Source organism: Lathyrus oleraceus, chromosome 2, assembly GCF_024323335.1.
Source record: "Lathyrus oleraceus cultivar Zhongwan6 chromosome 2, CAAS_Psat_ZW6_1.0, whole genome shotgun sequence".
In the NCBI taxonomy this organism is placed as follows: Eukaryota; Viridiplantae; Streptophyta; class Magnoliopsida; order Fabales; family Fabaceae; genus Lathyrus; species Lathyrus oleraceus.
This window is the reverse complement of record NC_066580.1, coordinates 418,817,435-418,837,591: the sequence shown is the minus strand read 5'-3', so window position 1 is coordinate 418,837,591 and position 20,157 is coordinate 418,817,435. Positions and strand designations below refer to the sequence as shown.

Genomic DNA, 20,157 nt, shown 5'->3' with positions numbered 1-20,157 from the left:
AAATCAAGTAAATAAAAGTACTATTATTCACCTAAGATAGAAGTAATGAATTCAATCATTTAGGACTTATATAAGTCACATAAACGGAGTTATCACATTCTCCAAACTTGAATCTATGTCCTTTAATGTGGCATGTAGAAATTAATCTACTAATTGAATTCTAATGATGCAACACTAGTCCTACTCTCAAAACAATGTGGCATGTACGTTTGTTAGTGTTTAATTGACAAGCCCCATTAAGTCTCAACTTATTCTAACAATCACACAAGACCTTTGTGGACTTCAGCAAGCTTTTAAAAAAAATGACTTGTAGCATTCGGTTATACTAGCCTAACATCTTCTCGTTTAAGAGAATGTTATCTAATGTAAAGATCGTTTATCTTTGTTCACAATTATTTATTCTTATGTGTAAACAGTAACAACAGTTGAAATAATTCTTGATTGAACAATATGGAGGGCACAAGAATAATAACTCATTAAAAATAACTTAGCAAAGAACAATATCTAGAAATTCTCATGAGGATGTGATCTTGAACTGGATGGCTGGTTAACACATAAAACGCAATTATGAAGTGATGTGCCTTTTCTTAAGAGGAATAAAGTTACTATATTTTTCAAACCAATGCAAAAGATTGATTCAAAGCTGGGCGGACCATGAAAAACAATAAACAAAGAAACCTTTCACACATCGTGAGAAAAAAAACTTGTATTGAAGAAAAGAAGTCCAAATACGAACTCAGATTCACCAAGATCTAACTTGAGAAAATTGTGTTTAGATCAAAAGAATAAAAAAAGGAAAGAAAAAAAAACACACAAGAAAAACATGAAGAAAAAAATATGTGCTCTTCATAACCACTAATATTTTATGCAATGAATATTTTGTTATTTCTGATTATGAGAACACCAGCAAGAATTCTTAATTTTCAAAAGATTTTTGTATGCGGAAAAAAAGACTAGTTGCTAGACCAGATTTTTAAAATTAAACCAACAAACTTGAATAACCAAAGTTCACAAAATAACAATAGCCATGAAGATCCATGTTTAAGACTAAGCATTTTCTTAATAAAGAGAATCTCAAACAAAAATTGTCTTAACAAAAATCATCATGTGGATGAATTAGAAACTAAGACTTCCTGAAGTTTTCACTTCTTGTCTTCCTTCTCTGCCTCGGCAGCCCTTTTCAGTCTGGCACCAAGGTGGCGTTTGTTTGTTCGTTCAAGGCGAAGCTTGTAATAAGCTTTAAACGCCTTCATTTCATCTGTAATCTTAACCAACTCTACAGATGGCTTCTCCCTCACAATAGGCAAGTATGAACCTTGAACCTGTGTGGCATTTGCAAGTTCCTCCGGAGTAGAATCACCAGCCTGCAGATATAAAAGGGCCATAAGAAATTAAGACTTTTTCTTTTTAATAATTATCAGCAATGGTATCAAAATTAAAATGCAAATATATTTAAAGCATATAACTGCAGCTTACCTTGACCTTGCGTGCACGTCTTGGGAAGACGACCAACTTAGCCTTGTATGTTTTCAACCTCTGCACATTGGCTTGCAGACCCTCCAAGGATCGGTTCCTACGGCGATGATCAACAGAAACACCGATAGTTCTGGCAAGCTTTTGGGGAATGCCAGCAGCCTACAAGGTAACATATAAGATATAAGATGTATACGATGAAATAGATTTACTCAAAGAACATTAAAGTTACAATACATAGTTATATTATGTACTACATGCTTATCCATCAGCCTACAATGTAACATATAAGAAACATACAAACAGATAGATAAATAAAGTTAGAGAAGAACATCAAAGTTACAATATTAGTTACATTCTGTACATTAATTAGATAGATAAAGTTAAAGAAGAACATCAAAGCTACAATACATAGTTATATGTACTACATGCTTATCCAACAAACTTCTAAGGTTACTCATCGATTTCAAGACCTAGAGGCCAGAAAAGCATGGATAATATATCAGTCCTAGCCCTTGATGGTCAAGGTTTCTACAATTCAATTAGTGTTAGGGCCAAACAATATACCTTAAAAGCAAAACCCTTAACTAAGTTGGCTAGCCAACCCTGTGGAAATGCTACTCCATACGGTCAGGTTGGTCAAATACAATTCAATGTAATGAAATACAATACAATACAATTCAATGATATTGATACCAATAGCAGAAAAACAGCAATCAGAAAAAACCGACATAACATCTATTCATTCTGTGCGAAATGAAATTAAAAGGAAAAATAAAATGAAAACCAGTTTCTATGTACTGATACCGCTAATAAGAACATGAAAATGCCTAGACATGATGTATATCAAGTTTTAACATATATAACATAAAAATAAATTTTAACATCGTCGGATAGAGATCCTATAACTTCATATAATTGCATGATCAAGAAAAATTACAAAAGTCAAGGACACAAGCCACTCAAAGACATTATTATACCTTTAATTCCTCCAGAGAAAATCCTTTACCAGCCCTAAGTTTCATGTTATATTTCTGAGTTTGTCCATGAACAATGGGCCTGAGAGGTCCAGCAGTAGGCCTGGGGAAAATCTTAACAGCTTTCTTCTGGCGAGCTGAAGAATACACCATCCACAACAAGTCAGTGAAATCAAGTAACCATCAACACTAATCCAAAACTAACATAACTTTCAATTTTCAATACATAAAATGAATTAAACAAAATAATACTACGAGAAAATTAATTACCCAACCGTCTTCTTGTTTTCCTTGCTGGCTGATTAAACCATGTCTTCACATAGTTTTGCCAGTGCTTTCTGAAGTGTTCATTAGGGATAACATTGTTATGCTTCACCATTGCTTACCTTCAAATATCAACCAAAAATCACGAAGATATCATAAAACATGAATATGATTACTATACCAATCTAGCCTAGCATATCTAAATTCGTTCTAAAAATTTACAAACAAAATTGAAATAACCAGTGTATCGGAAAATTCACAGCAAAATTAGTGTGCAGAGTTAAGATCTGGAAGGAGAACAGCGTGAAGAACTGTAACTGCGTTAAAGAATATGGAAAGAGATTGAGAGGCGAGATATACCTGAGGCTGGTTCACGAGCGGGAACGACTGAAGAAGCTGGTGGCAGAAAAATGGAGAATAAGATTAGGGTTTTTCCGATAAATGTATTGTTAAACGTTGGGCCAAAAGTTAAGGCCCAAGATTGGATTTAGTATATTTCTAGGAATTACTTAAGGAACTTGTATATTACTATTACACCCTCCTAAAAAATTCAAAATATTCTTACAATTCGGAGATACATCTCCGGACGCACCTTAAACACACATAACTCATACTAACTTTGAGTCACGCCCCAAATTTCTATCTAGTTTGCTCCCATAAATGTTTTAAGTAGAAAATCGTTGCATATGTATATGCTTATGGTTCGAGAGTTGGAGTTGATTGAACAATTCAGACATTTTAGTTTAGTATGTGAAATGACTCGTAACAACGTGAGGTTTGGGTATGTTGAAGTTGACTAATGGCGTTCTTAAAGAGATCAGATAAGGTTAGAAGGTCGACTTAGGATTGGTTGACGGATTGGTGTTCATTAATCAAGGTCAAGGTGGCGATTTTAGAATTGACGAGAATGGTGTCATAAGATTCAAAGATAAAGTTTGTGTGCCAGATGTGTCGGAACTTAAGAAGAGTATTCTTGAGGAAGGTCACATGAGTGGATTAAGTATTTATCCTGGTGCTACTAAAATGTATCATGACTTGAGAAAGATGTTTTGGTGGCCACGAATGAAGAAGGAAATTACTGAGTTCGTATATGCGTGTTTGATTTGACAAAAGTCAAAAGTTAAGAATCATAAGCCATTGGGTTTAATGCAATCGTTGTTTATCCCTGAGTGGAAATGGGACAATATTTCGATGGACTTTGTGTCTGGTTTGCCATAGACAGTGAAGAAATGTGATGCCATTTGGGTTATTGTGGATAGGTTGACTAAATCAACTCACTTCGTTCCAATTTGACTTAACTATCCATTGGAAAAGTTAATAGAGTTGTATATTAAGAAGATTATCAATTTGCATGAGATTCCATCCAGCATTATATCTGACAGGGATTTAAGGTTTACATCGAGGTTCTGGGAGATTTTGCAGAAGGCTTTGGGTATAAAGCTATGTTTGAGTTATGCTTATCACCCGCGGACAGATGGTCAAACATAGATGACTATTCAATCCTTAGAAGACTTGTTAAGGGCATGTGTGTTAGAAGAAAGTGGTGCTTAGGATGATTCTTTTTACCGTTGATTGAGTTTACCTACAACAACACTTTCCATTCGATCATTTGAATGACACCGTTTGAGGCATTGTATGGTAGAAGGTGTATGGCACCTTTATGTTAGTATGAGTCAGGAGAGGGTGTTGTGATTCGACCGAAGATGATCCAACAGACCACAACGAAAATCAAAGTGATCCAAGAGAAGATGAGAGCTTCGTAAATTATCTATAAGAGTTATCATGATAAGAGAAGGAAAGCACTTGAGTTCTAAGAGGGAGATCACGTGTTTCTGAGAGTTACTCTAGTAACTGGTGTTGGTCGAGCATTGAAGTCTCGAATGCTCACTCTGTGTTTCATTGGTATGTACCAAATTTTATAAAGGATAAGAGAAGTGGCCTATCAGATTGCTTTACCATTGTGTCTTGATAATCTATATGTTGTGTTTCATCTGTCTCAGTTGAGGAAATACATCTAGGACCTGTCTTATGTGATCCAAGTGGATGATGTGCATATGAGAGATAACCTGAATGTTGAGGTATCACCCATGCAGATAGAGGGCCAGGAAGTGAAGCAGTTGTGTGGTAAGGAGATTACCTTAGTGAAGCTAGCATTGGGAGGACCCACTAGTTAAAATATAACTTGGGAGCTTGAGATCCAAATGAGGGAGTTGTATCTGAATCTATTTACTTAAGGTAATTTTTTAGAGCGAATTTTCTTTTAGTGGGGGAGAGTTGTAACACCCCCGTTTTGATTTATTAAAATTACTTGATTTATTATGTTTTTTATGTATTTATTTGATTATTGCGTAATATTAATTAGATAAATAAGGGTAGTGGGGTGTGTGCCATTAAGGTGAGAGTGTAAAGAGTAATTAGAGACTAGTAGAGTTTGATTAAATTATTAAAGCTAATTTTAATAATTAAAATAATAGTATTTTATTAGATTTATTTAATTTAATAGAAAATATAGAGTTTGGGGCCAAAATGTGATTTATGTGGAGTGGAAGGGGGGAAGGAGTGAGAGGAATAAAAGTTTGGGCTAGAATTAGAATTGTGAGCATATTTACCCTAATGATATAAACTAGAACATAACCTAATTTTAGGGAGTTTTATCAGTATGTATAATTGAAAATTAGAGAATAGATAGTAGGCTAGGGAAAGGGCAAGAGAAAGCTTAGAACTTAGAGGGGATTAGAGAATTAAGAACAGAGTTTTTACACTGCTTCTATGATAACCAAGTAAGGGGAAGAACTATCTCAATAACGTGTATATACATGAGGGGTAGAATTGAGGAATCCTTAACCTCTAATACAACATTGAATTATTCGCATAATTCTGTTATGGATGATTGATTTTCTATATGTGATGATGATCGGTGATGAAATTCGTGTGCTATGATGTATGACAAATTTTGTTTTAATGATTTAGCATATATTCACCATTGTTGATATTTTAAAGGTTTTGGGAATAATATGATTTTATGAGAACCATGAATTAAAGTTATTGATTTGATGAAATTAGATGTTATTGATGAGTATATAACCTGTATGTTCTGTTTTGCATCGATTTTTGGAATGAGAATTAAGAGTTATGTAATGAACTCCATTGAAAAAGACGCATTCTGCAGGTTGCAGGCCGATGACGGGCGTCATCGCCACAATGGGCGTCATGGTTTTGAGGGCGATGATGGGCGTCACGCTGGTGACAGGTAACCCGTAATACTGCCTATGCTTATTTTCCAAGTCGGTCGTCACATATGTGACATTCTGAAGTGTTTAGGTCAGTGGCGGGCGTCACTACCATGATAGGTAACCCATTATGAGTTTGTAGTGGGCACAAATACTTGTTTTGATGATATTAAATTGTATATTTTGATTCTTCGACTTTTGTGGATGTTTTGGGTATTGTTAGACTCAGTTAGATACTATATAGATGATGTTTTAGTATGACTTAACAATTAAATATGATTTTAATCGAATTTATGAATTAATCGATTAATGATGGATATGTGCATACATGATGATGATGTTGTGTTAATTTCTGTGAATTGTGATGATGATATGTTGTTGTATGAGCATGAATTATTTTGTTGAACTGTGATTATGTTGTTGTAGGATGATAGCTCGGGAGGGGAACTTTATCATTGGGTCAATGCATATTTTGTTTATTGTCGAGAGGGGACTTTAAACATTATGTTGTTGCATTGACGTTGTTTTACCCCAAAATTTGTCCTCCCTTTTTTCACCAGGCTTATGACTTTGTTCATGCACATGCATTTAGGAAACATTCACTTCATCTACATCTCATCATTTTGTATTCATCTGAAAAATTAAGTCAAAGACTCTTTGGTGATAACGTTTTGCTTAAATCAGGAAGTATCTTGAGTTTTGAAAATGAAAAGTAAATAAGCGTTGACTTTTGGTCATCAGGGTCGACATTGTTGATCAGACGTTTGACCACTATCATAACCATTTCTAAACATATTTATCCTCCTTCTTATATTCATCACACCATGTACAAAAAGGATGTACTATGTGCACGGAATATCCATCAAGCATGCATTTCACATTTTTACATAACCTATACTTTAAGTCATTCAATCTAACTTGCATTTTCAATTTTTTGATACATTTTCAATTTCTAAGTGACTCACTAAGTCACTTTTCACTTCATGGGTAAATTCCCTAAGCATTCATTGGAATTCATTTCCATACATACAGTTTGAGCTATAATTCCCTTTTTTATTCATGGTCTTTCAATCCATGTACATAAGGTTCAAAAGTCACTAAATATTATTTTTACATTTACATGACTTCACTTTACATGACTTTATGTCATTACAAACATACTACATAATTTCCGTACACAAAAGAATAAAAATAATTCCAAGTTATTCAATGGTCTTCATTCATACTCCATTCTTGACCATGCTTGTTCATGCTTCATTACCATGTACCATGCTACAAAGAAAACAATAAAAACAAGTTAGAAAAATTTAGCACTTACATAACAAAATTTAGCATCATGAGCATTTACAAAATAACATGAAAAGTCATTTTAAATTCATGTCATTCATCTTTAAAATTCAACACATGCTGATACATTCACATCATATGCAAAACCATTAAAACAAGTCGAATTCAATAAAAATTCTGCATGTTATACATATACCATGAATAAATTTCATACTATGTATAACTATAATTTCACTTCTATACAACAAACAAAACTATTAAATCATGTGCATTAAAAAAATTCAGCATTCATGTAATACATCATTTCATCCATGAACATCAACCCAAATGCATTTATAATTCATTCATTCATACCATGTAAATGGCCAAACATGTATTCGAGTGGTGCCATGTAAATTCATCCAATTTCCTTCATATTCACTAAAAATTCAGCATATGCACATGCATGTGAATTCACATACATCCATGTTTTAATCACCCTAACTACCTTAAACTTCCACAAACTAACTTCTAACTACTTTAGGCAATTGCCTAAAGTGCCCACAACAGCCCCAACTAATTTCTAACAAATTTTCAACCTCTAATCATCTCTCACCTAGTTCTATATAAGCATTCATCGTTCACTCACTAAGGCTTCTTCACTTTTTGATTCCACCCATTCTTCACTTTCTCTCAAATTTTCACTTTCCATTCTCCATTCTTCAACCTTCCCTCACTAGAGCTCAAATCCATGGTTGTTGAAGCTTCTCATTGAAGCTTCAACCAACTTGAGCATAAACCTTCATCACATTTCACATCATAGTTTTCCATGATTCAAGCATGGAAAAGCGGCAAAAGAATCAACAACAACAAGAAAATCAATGGAAGAAAAGAAAGGGGATGGAGAAGAAATGAAGAGGAATTGAATAATCGCTTACCATATTGAATTTGCATCGTCATTGAAGAACCATCAGAGGGTCTCCGATCGGTAAGCCTCAAACTCCATTTACCACTCCATGAACGCTTGCTTGCTTATGCCTTCTATGATTACTTGCTTGTTTGAGTTATCTTTGCATGCTTGTTTATGTATTTGCCTTACTTTTCATCTTAAATAGACGATTATCGTGAAAATCTAAATCTTGCCATGAGCACAAATCATAGAAAATTCAGCACCAAAATTTGACCTCTTTCATCACCAATTTCAACCTTCATCAAATTCACCATAAATTGCAAGAAACCGCAAATAGAAAAAAGAAAAAGAATTCATTACTAAACCAATTTCCCAAACCAAAATCAACTTGAAAGCCATTCAAGAAACCATTATCAAACTTGACAACCGATTCATAATCCAAAAATAGTGAGAAAAGAGAATCCGTAACGGAATCGAAACAAGGAAAAAAGAGAAAAAACTTGGTTGAAGCAATTCACCGAACATTTGGTATGCAAGTTACAAAGCCTCAAACCACAATACAACTCGTAATTATGTCGAACCGTAAATCATAAATCCAAGAGAGTTATTGTTGTTGATGCAAGGATACCATGAGTTGATCATGTGCGAAGGAGAGAGACAAACGAAAAAACCGCCAAGGAAGGAGATTGTGGTGACGGAAGGCGGGGTGATTGTTTCGACTCCGAAGGAAACGTTAAGATATGGTTTATTTCTTGGGGTAACAAGGGAAGTTACCGGGAAGTCTATACTTCTGACAGGGTTAGAAGCACATCACTAGCTTGGCTATTTACGTTCTTGTACATGTTGTCTTAGCATCTCATTGTGGGATTAAGAGAAAATGGTTTGAGAAAGTCTGTAAACCTCTCACGTGGAAGCACAAAGACATTTTCCTTATGTGCCTCTCTTCTTCCCAAATTTTGTCTGCTTATATTACACCAAGACAATTTATCTGCTTCATATAAATCATTTCTCAATAAACATGATGGAAAGGATGCAGTTATTTATAAGAATGATAACACATTGAAGGATGAGCAGCTTCTTGTAAACAAACAACAAGTGATCCACAAATCCTTTGATTGTTGCGTTTGTATAAGCCTATTGTGCTATCTTGTGGTCATGAATCATTCGTGCGAATCCCATTGTCCAGTTTGTAGAAACCATACCGTCACTTTACACTTCCTAAGACATGTCCTTTGACTTGGTACTGTTGCAACTTGTTTCTTATTATTATAAGTATAATAATTTGCTTAAGGATACTGATAGTGTTTCTTTTCCACGTTAATACTTTGTTTTTCTTTTTTCTTTTCTATTATATATTTTACGTTATGCCATAGTTTATTTATTATTTGATATAATGATTAAGCTTGTTTCATATTACTATATCATATTACTATAATTAATAATGTGTCTTATTTATTTAATAAAATTCTATTCCGATTTACCATGGGGAATTATGTGATTGGCCACCAATTTTATGAAAATAATTATATGCAAATCATTATGGTAGGATCTAATTTTTTCTCAATTCATTTTAGAGTCAACCTAATTTTTTTTTAATAAGGATATGATTTTAAGATTAGGTTTGATTAATAATTTAGCCTCTCCTTTAAAAATAATTTTTTGATCTCCTTAGGACTCATGTTCAATTGAGTGATCATAAGTCCCTTGATCACTTGATTGAATTGAGACATTTACACTTGCACCTGATTCTTGAAGCCATAGTCAAGTCAAGTTTCACATTCAAGACTCTGAAGACTCTGGACATGGAGGTTGGAGCATTGTCCAAGCACAATAAAGGTATCAACACTTGTCAATCATGATGAGAGTTACACGTCATGAGTCTTAAGCAACGAATAATGATAGAATACCTTTGTGTACGGGACGTAGGCCCTAGCTATTCAAAGTATTTGCCTTCGTTCATAGACTTTAGTGTAAGTCAAATCAATTCATTGACAAGTCTTCTTCACTAAAGCAACATCAATTCAAGGAGCAACAATGAGGATTCTTCTCTAACAACTTGTCCGATATGAGAAGTATCATGCGCCATGAGCCTTAAGTAGTAAGGAATGATGAGACGGAGTTTCTCCTATTCTTGTCTATAGCGACTTTGCATATGGGGTGTAGGCCCTAAATATTCAAAGCATTTGCCCTTATTAATAAACTTTAGCGTGATTCCTGTCAATCGACTGTCAAGTCTCTTATCAATTCATCCTTCATTCTATCCATTTCTATTCAATCATTCAATCACATTCTTTTGCCTCAAATCATTTTGCTTTCAACCCTAGTGGGCTGAACTACGAAAACTCTGATTTCCTTATTGTACTATAAGGATACGTAGGCAGAAGAACCCGTTTCTTTGCGAGCTACCCTATTTATTAATCAATCATTCTTCATTCATCAATCAATACCATCTTTTTGAGATCGAATTTCACTCTTCCTTGGTTTCCATGTTCATCCTTTTAGGACACCTAATGAATAGTCCGCCTTGTGAACCAAGAGTTGTTTGGATTGTCCCCAAACATTTAATTTGCTGTGACAGAAGTGGGTATGCCTAGTTTCCTCCACATCCTAGTCAATACCTCTTTCGCTCTTCGGTTCAAATTTTACTCCTTCATGGGTCCAAGATATTATTCTCCTTTGATCTCGAATTGTTTGTACCCCAGCAAGTGATACATTCTCCCTTGCACCCAACAATACTTTCTTGTGGGTCTCATACTCATCCTTTTAGGACGCCTAATAAATAGTTCGCCTTGTGATCCAAAAGCTATTTGTGCTATGCAATCAAACACTTAATTCAATCTTTTTTTTGGTCGTTCCACTGGTGTTGTAGGCTCTCACTTGTTGGTTCTTACCAGTTTTACTCTTGGTTTCGAAGCCAGTTATTTTTGTGAGTTCCCTTGATACCATTCTGTTGGTGCAAGTTATACTTTTCATCACTGTATATCTCTCTCTATTTTCGTAGTTTCGAACTACAATTGCTCTGATTTTCTCATTGCACAATGAGAATACGTAGGCATGAGGATGCGAATCCTTGGCGAGCATACTTCTAATTATTCCTTCTTCCGCCTTAGAGCACCATCCATATCTTTCATGATTCATTACCTACCTTCAATCATAAACCGTTCACCCAGTGACATACTATTCCTTTGAAATCAAACATACTTTCTTTGGATACCCATATGCACCCTTTTAGGACACCTAATGAATAGTCTGCATTTGTACCTAGAGTTGTCTGGATTGTCCCCAGACATTTAATTCCTTCTTTTTGGCCAAGATACATGTTTTCCTCTATGGTACAAATCTCATTTCTCATATGGATTCCGATATAACTTGACTTTTGGTTTCAAATTATACCTTTTCAGTCACTCGTTACCAAATACTTCATTTCTGTGACTTTGGTCGCTTCACCCCGTTCATCTCCATGATGCATCCATATGCTACCTTCATTCACTTCATGTGATATACCTAATTGTAGCGGTGTATTCGTCACTTTTAGATTTATTGACTAAATCAAAAGCAAAGCATACAAAGATAGAGTCGCCACCGCACTTCTATTTATCCAAAGGAATGGCTAGAAAGCGAACAAAAGCCTAAGAAGTTTTGCAAAGAAAACTAATAAAAGGTCAGAGATCTGGGTAAGGGGGTAATTATGTTGTGGGAAGGTGTTAGGCACCCACAACATCCTAGGTACTCCTAGGGAACCTCTTTTCGCAAATGTTGTATTATTATTGTTTATGAAATATTTTTGTGCAAACATTGATTGAAGAGATGAGAAAAAAATGTACAAGTTAGTTATTTTTGTGTTTGGATGGATGAACCCATTGCCTATGTACCTTTTCATGAAAGATAAGGATCAAAATGCCGTAGTTCGGCTAAAAGATTTCCAAAAAGTGAGTGGGTTGATTTTAAACAAAAGCCTTAAGGTCTTTCATTATCAAAGGGAGAACACTCGACCTGAGTCAACAATCCACCATGTGAGAATAGCTTCGACATACTAGAGGGGTTAACCCTGTTATCAGTATGGAAGACTTACGATTCGATCACTAAGGATGAGGTGAGATTTACATCAACCACTAAGATAATTTAGATCTAAGGCTAATGCATGAAAACTTTGATTAAGAAGTGGACAAGGGCCACAAAAGCAATTGAGTGAGTGGAATTAACCAATTAGAAGTATTCACAAAGATAGTCAAAGTTGACATTAAAGTTCAATTCAAGAGAAGTATTGTGAAAGTGAAGTTTAAAAATCAAAGGCCTAAGGCCTAGGTTTCTAGTTTTGAAAACAGGTGAAAATGTTTGCACAAAAGTTTTCTGGTTTAGGTTAAAATGCAAGTGGAGGTTGTAAGGAAACAAAAGGTGGGGATGAGGAGCAAAACTTCAATAGGAGTTCCTCTCTTGAGATCATATGTAGATGATCCAAGTAAGTACCATCCTTTGGAATAGGCAACAAAGCAATAAGTAAGTAAGCAGGAGTCTCATAAGAGAACAACAAAACTGGAAATGGAGTGCCAATAAATGGTCTTACATCCAACTCCGAAACGAGATGGGAAACGGAGTGCCAATAAATGATCTTACGTCAAACTCCATAAAGCAACATGGGAAACAGATAGCCAATCAATGGTCTTACGTCTGACTCCACAAAAGAAACAAAATAGGAAACAGATAGCCAATCAATGGTCTTACATCTGACTCCGCAAAACAAAATAATATAGGAAATGGAGTGCCAATCAATGGTCTTATATCCAGCTCCCCAAAAGGAACAGGAAACCGATAGCCAATCAATGGTCTTACATCTGACTCCTCAAAAGAAAACACATAACAAATGCAGAGCAAACATATGAATGATGCACAAATAAGCAAACAAGTAATCAGTTATCACACGCTATACACAACCAAGAGGCTCATACAAGGTTGGGCTTTAGTCAAGGGGTCATATCAACCTCGACAAACAAGCCAGATATGTAAGGGTGTTTAGGCTCTTAACCTCTGACATTGACCGTCAGGGTGAGCAAATGAAATGGGAAATGAGGATTAGACCTCATAGCTCTTAACCCTGGCCTGGGTGAGCTTGAATCAAAGAAGGTGTGGAAGTCCAGAATGAGGAACTCTATTCCACATGACTGACTCTATATACAAGATCTTGGGTGTTTATTCAAATGCATCAGCACGTAGTGCGAGCAATATGAAAGACTCGACTGAATAGCAGGGGATTGATTGCAAATCCCTTCTATCTTCCAATTGCCTCTTCACTTAGGAGGACTTGAATTACATGGCACAAATATAAACAATCACAGACATTGCCTCTTAAGGAGGACTTCAGCCAAATGCCTGCCAAACAGAAACGACAGGGCTTCCAGACTACATGGAGTTAGAGAAGTTACCTAAGTGGTATTCCAACCACAAGCAAAGCAAAGCTCAAATAATGAGCTAAAGCGGCTAAAGTACCTGTACAAAAGGCTAGTCAATTAGTAACCCAGACAGATGAACAGAAAACAGACAAAACCAATCAACAATGTTACACCAAGCAAAGTACAAAGTGCAAGCAACTCAAATTGTTTCATCATTCAAATGACCTACAAAACAGCAAGGTTAGTTAACCCAGGTAACTTGCATCTCAAGTAATGAGATCACATCAATCATTAGTGCTAATTGCTTGAACCTGAAATGCAAAGCTCAAAAGGTGAGTACAAACCACTAGTGCAAAGACTAAGGTCAAAGGCAAAGCAAAAAGTCAAAACAGCAACCAATATTCCACATGAAGCTCATTTAAACAAGTGAGAACATGTCCTAAAAAGGACCAAGTCTAAAGCATCAAGCAAAGTCATTACATGAGCAAGATATGGCAAAGGCAATTACAAAGCACACAATTGGTCATCAAGAATGAAAATTCCATATTAAAACAGAAATGAACTAAACAATCATGGAAATTTTTATGTGCACACAACATGTCAAACACAATCATTATGCCAAAAATTAGAATCAACAGAGTTCAATTGACCTAGAAATGAAAATGCACAAGTATGACATCAAATTGTGTGACACACATTGTCACACCCTACATTCATGTGTCTAAAACAGAGATGAAAAATGCTAAAAATGCACAACCAAGCCTAAAAAATCATGCAACATGTTAGGAATCAGCATACCAAATTTCAAATCATTTGGCCAATGTATGAGCATTTCATAATAGAATGAATGAAGCATGTCACATTTGCATACATGTTCAAACAACATTCCACAATTAAAAATCCAGAAATGATAAAATCATAAAATCAGCACCACAAAATAATATACATCCATATGATCATGTAGCAAAAAATTGGAGATGATTTGGATTAATTTTCAATTTATTATGATTTTTGGAAGTTGGAGAAAATATTTGGAAATAATGTGAATCATGCATAAGAGAATATGGAGGGAAATGATAAATGGATTGATTAATTTGAAAATACGCCGGAGGCTGGAATCGAACCGTGTATGCAGAAAAATGAGCGCTGAACAAAATAAAATCCAAATTGCTATGGCTGGGAATCGAAGGAGGTGCGTATCAAAACGCTGCGCTCAATTAAATGAGGTGGCGTCCAGTCAGCGTGGTCAACGCGCATGTGGACAAGGTCAAGCGAGCGATAGCCAATCATCTGGACAGCAGGACGCTCGCGTGGAGGATGACTGGGACAAAACCCTAGGTTCATACACAGCGAACCAGACGGCGGTTCCTGCGGTGGTTTCCACCGTCTTCTTCGTGAAGACGGTGGTGCTACAGTGCACGCTCAACAATTTTTTTCCAGAAACGTGCGAAATTTATATCAAACGAAAGCTCATGACATGAGGAACACAAATCCAGCATCAATTCACAATAATTCTTCCTAATCAATGTAAATCGAAGAGAAAACAAAATGAATGATCATACAAACTTTAATTCGCCATAACTCAACCAATACTTCACCATTTTTCATGAAATTTATATCAGGATGCACAACATGGAAAGCTCTACACGATTATGTACATAAAAAAGAGAATTAAGAGGTTCAAAATCCCTACCTCTTGAAGAGCAGAATGAGGAAACAAGCGATTCAAGCTCCTAAAGTGTCCAGATCCAATCCTGAGATGATGTCTTGAAGTTTGATGTATGAATTGAAGCTTGGAGATGCTTGGATCTAGCTCAAATGGCAGTTTCCATCTTCATGTTCTTGAGCTTGCACATCTTGATTCTGGCTCGAATTCTTCAAATCAAAGCTTGATCCACACTCAATGATGCTCACTGATCATGATTCTCCAATAAAATCAAGGTGTTATGTGGAGAATTTCCAAGTTTGAGATGAGAGAAAATTTTGGAGGGAAGAGAAATTTTGGATCTAGAATGTTCAAAACTGTGAAATTCTATTATGATTTGATTTATATATGGTCTCTTAATCACATCCAAATCAGAATTAAGCATGAGTTAATTATGATTAGTGAAAATGAGGTGCATGACCAAAATTGGAAAATGTGAGGTGCCATGCAAATTGTACACGTGAACAGTACCACATGAATGCTCAAATTCACTTAAAATCATCTCATAAGCATAATGGCAATGGTATTTTATTCATATGATGCACCAAATTTGAATTTCCAAATTTCCCTCCAAAATGAGCATGAATGAGCAAATGGTCATGTGATGAAATTTCATGCAATGCAATGATGTATTTGGAAAATATATGTCATGACAAGCATTATGCAAAAAGAGGCACTCAATTTGGAGCTTTGGATCAAAAGTTATGGCTTGTTGAAGTTCCATGCACACTTTGCAATCATTTGATCATATCTCCTCAACCATTCATTAGATGCTCATGATATTGGACTTTTTGGAAATGGGAGAGAGAGATATTAAACTTTCATGTTGGACAAAAATTCATTTGAAGCTTCTTTGATGTTGGAAAGTCAAGTTGAATTTGGACCAAAAACTTGCTATTTTTGGAAACTTGAAATTATAGGTCACTTTCCATTTTGGGAAACTTTTGCACTGGCTTCAAATTCTTCAACATTGATGTTTGACATGATGAATAAGCCTTGTTTAAACATGAATGGGATGAAGAAATTCAATTCCCACACTCAAAGCCTTCAGTTGACTGTATAGTTGACTTGCATTGGTCCTTAGATGACCTGACAATGCCTGATGAATTTGAGCTTCAACCACTTGGGGAATTTGCTCCAAAATAAACCTCTAGCTCATATAAGCTCAAGATAATGACATGTGGTCCTCATACCAAGAAAATACCATCTGCTCTTGCTCATAGGAAAACCTTGAATTGCCTGGCTTGATGACTGCTTAGACTGCAAAACAAATGTTAGATGACATATTTTTGATGCTTTTGGTTAGTGATTAAACAAGAAAAGAAATGATATACAATGCAAGCAATGCTTGGTGATCCAAAACCACTCACAAGGATATCCCACCCACAAGGAAGGAAGGCAAGATGCTCAAAGATCCTTGAGGCTATGTAATGCTATGATATGATGCCATGAGGGATCTTAGGGACAAAATTGGGGTCTTACACTAATCTTTGAGCCAAGTACACTATATCTTTATGCTCCATCTTGTATCTCTTTGTGAACCAAGAGTTGTTTGCACTATGTAACCAAACACTTAATTCAATATTTTTTCGGTTGTTCCATACAGTGTTGTAGGCTCTCACTTGTTGGTTCATACCAATTTTACTCTTGGGTTCATATTTCCCTCTTGTTGGAGTTCAAAACACTATTCTTTGGTTCATACCATACTTTGATCACAATTCCTTTTCACCTCCTACCATTAGTTCTTTGAACTACGGAGCTCTGAATTCCTCATTGCACCATGAGGATACGTAGGCATGAGGGCCCCAATCCTCACCTAGCACTTTTTCTATTTCTTTTCCTGTTCTCCATTCTTTTGCGAGTAACCTTTAGATATAACACCCATTCGAGCGAGAACAATCAAAACGGTTTCCATGGAGTACCATGGATGTTTGGGGTGCTAATACATTCCCCCTACATAACCGATTTCCTTACCCAACATATCTCTTTCTCCCGGGTTTTATCGATGTTTCCCCTTTCCTTCTAGAATAAATAAAGTTTGATGGCGACTCTGTTATATGTTCGAGCGTGCGTTACATTCGGGTATATTCCGCTAGCTTCATACATGTTATGAAGTGCATTCATTATGGCACTATTATTGATGAAAGAGGCAAGTTGCAATCTAATTAGGGAGGATTGGTGACTTGTCCCAAATTCGAGCAAGGTGGATTCAGGGTTCGAGTAGGGTGAACCTGATTCTTGAGTGAACCAATTGATTATGATATGGTACCATATCCATATGAGTCTAGTTGGAGTTGTGAGTCTCATTGCATAATTTAAATGATGAGTATGTAAGTGCTTTGTGTATGTTGATAGATTGGGTGTGATAATGATGTTGTGTGATTGTTGAATGTGTTGATGTTTGAATTCCACCTTGCAGCGTATGCCTTTAATTTATTGATGTGAATTCTCACCCCATTTGCTTTGATGTTGTCCACCATGGGTATCTTGTAGATACTCAATAGTAGAGTTGTTGTTATGAGTTGGAAATAGCTCTTTGAGTTATTTTAATTAGTTATTGCATTTAATTTTAGTCGATATGCTCTAATTTTGTAACACTGGGGGCGAACGATGCTTTGTTTTATTATTTTTGACATCGACTTATTTTGTTGAAGTTTAATAACTATTATGTTGAGTTTTTTTTTTTGAAGTTGTTGAGAGTTGGATATTGAAACTCCTTTTGAAATCACTTTGTGAAAGTTAAGTCTTTATAAGACCCAATTTGAAGTTAATATGGTTTATTCTAGTATTTAATATGATTCTGGTGCGATGATACCCTAAGTGAAGGTGAGCATGCGATGACATGTGTTGTATGTTGTTTATTTTTCTGTTGCATGTTTCCAAAATGTCAATGTATTGTTGAAGGGTTATCATTGGTGACATCTTAAATTGTCGAGTAATCCTTTATATATAAGTTTCGAGGGATTATGGTATTATAATATTCATCTGTATAATTTCCATTTTCGCTTCAAACCTTCTACTCGTAACTCATTTTTTAAAACAATATGATTTTGGAAAATGACAGGTACATTTTTTTAATTTAGATCTATTCACCCCCTATAGATCATTTTTCTACTTCCATATTCACACCCAACAATAAAATAGTAATCCTCCATTCTGAATTACTATCCACCAATAATAACAACAACACTCATCATAAATACATGATTAATCACCATATAATCATGCATTTCACAATAATACAAGTCATATTCAAATCATATAACATCAACAAACAACAACACCATATTAAATACATATCCACATAACATTCAATCATCTTAACATTGATTCACACAATTATCGATACATTCCCATATTGAACATACATCTACACATCAATCATCTCACAATACACACCATAAGGTAGCTTTGCACGTTAGCTCTCTAACACTTTAAACGACGTCTCATTTGAACCTACGGAACTAAAGTTATGGTATAAATCGCCGGGAAATAAAACATGGTTCAATTCAGAATTTTTTCAAAAATAGGCCAACATCAATCGATTGACATGGGATGTCAATCAATTGACATCAAATTCATTTACACATTTCCTTTCTAATTTTTAACTCTTGGTCTGCATGCAATCGATTAATTCTCAGCATTAATCGATTGTCATAGTAGATTTTTTCTAAAAAAATATTCAAAAACAACATTCATGCAATCGATTGACATAAGTCAAATGTTCAAAAATTCACAGTTTTACAAATTATCTTCATCTCCATCATTAATTAACTCTCACATATAACCCTAATTATTATTATAACATTCAATTACCCCGTAACACGAATTGAATAGTATACAACAATATCACAATAATCAAACATATTATAATGCACATACCAGTCATGGATCATGTTGATTGGACACCCCAAATCATTCATCACTTTCATCAAATTCATGTTCATGTTCAAATCTTCAAATATCCAACAATGGCAGGAAACCATATATTCATAAATAGAGTATTATACACGTGAATTTTGTCACATAATAACATAATCATTCATCAACTTTTCAGATTGTAACACAACAACAACCCATCAAAACAAATTTTACACAATCCCTAATGAGAGTGAGAGTCTCTCTTCTCTATTCTTTCATGCTAAACACCCATATATAAGTCATTTCTCCCCCTTACCTTAGGGTCCTAGCAGAATTTCGAATTTGGTGATGGTTTGTTCTTTCCTCTTCAATCCCTAGCCTCCCTTGCTTTTCCTCTAACAAATATTTGTTTTCACGTATTGACTGTTATAGGTTACCCTAACCTCTTTTATTCTAAAAATCTAATTGTTCCAATTCTTCAATAATTATATTTTCCTCCCCTCATATTTTCTTTTCTCTCTCTTTGTTCCCTCTATTTTTCTTTATATCAATTCAACCTTAACTCCACTAATTCTCACTATTTCTTATTTTATTTTAATTAGTTAATTAAAAATAATTATTCATTCAGATTATTTCTAATCCTCCTACCATCCTACCAACGCTCTCACTACACCCATTACATAGACATACAACTCAACAAATAAAAAATATGAATAATCTGATTAAATAAATTAGTTAAATAAAAATGCAAATAATCTGATTAAATAAATTAATTAAGTTTCAGGGTGTTATAATAATCGATTACTGCGAATACGTAATCGATTACACACTCACCAAAATCACTTTTCTTTTATCTTATTTGATTTATTTTGACACCTGAAACCGGTTACACACCCATGTTAACCGATTACATCACTTGAATTGCTAAGAAACTCTTAACAAGCCTACAGGGATGTAATGGACTAGATTTTTAAAAAATATTTATGATAAAAAAATTGTGCAACTATTCTTAAGATATATATATATATATATATATATTCCATCCAAATTTTAATATACTCCGTAATTCAATTAAAATATTTTT

At 35.0% G+C, this 20,157-nt stretch overlaps 1 protein-coding gene and 1 long non-coding RNA gene across 2 annotated transcripts; both read right to left on the bottom strand.

Annotated features, from left to right (window-relative positions):
* Window positions 1-954: 954 nt before the first annotated feature.
* Window positions 955-3,211, bottom strand: LOC127119857 (60S ribosomal protein L13-1). The gene is made up of 5 exons (XM_051050206.1): window positions 3,075-3,211; window positions 2,721-2,836; window positions 2,454-2,587; window positions 1,477-1,635; window positions 955-1,364 (listed from the first exon to the last, which is right to left on the bottom strand). Exons 2-5 carry the CDS (start codon window positions 2,827-2,829, stop codon window positions 1,143-1,145), a joined length of 624 nt encoding a protein of 207 aa, XP_050906163.1. The 5' UTR covers window positions 2,830-2,836; window positions 3,075-3,211; the 3' UTR covers window positions 955-1,142.
* A 3,765-nt stretch (window positions 3,212-6,976) lies between these two features.
* LOC127119856 (uncharacterized) lies at window positions 6,977-9,418 on the bottom strand. Its single transcript, XR_007802926.1, has 2 exons — window positions 8,149-9,418; window positions 6,977-7,216 (listed from the first exon to the last, which is right to left on the bottom strand). It is a non-coding gene; the product is annotated as an uncharacterized LOC127119856 (long non-coding RNA).
* Between the last annotated feature and the right edge of the window lie 10,739 nt (window positions 9,419-20,157).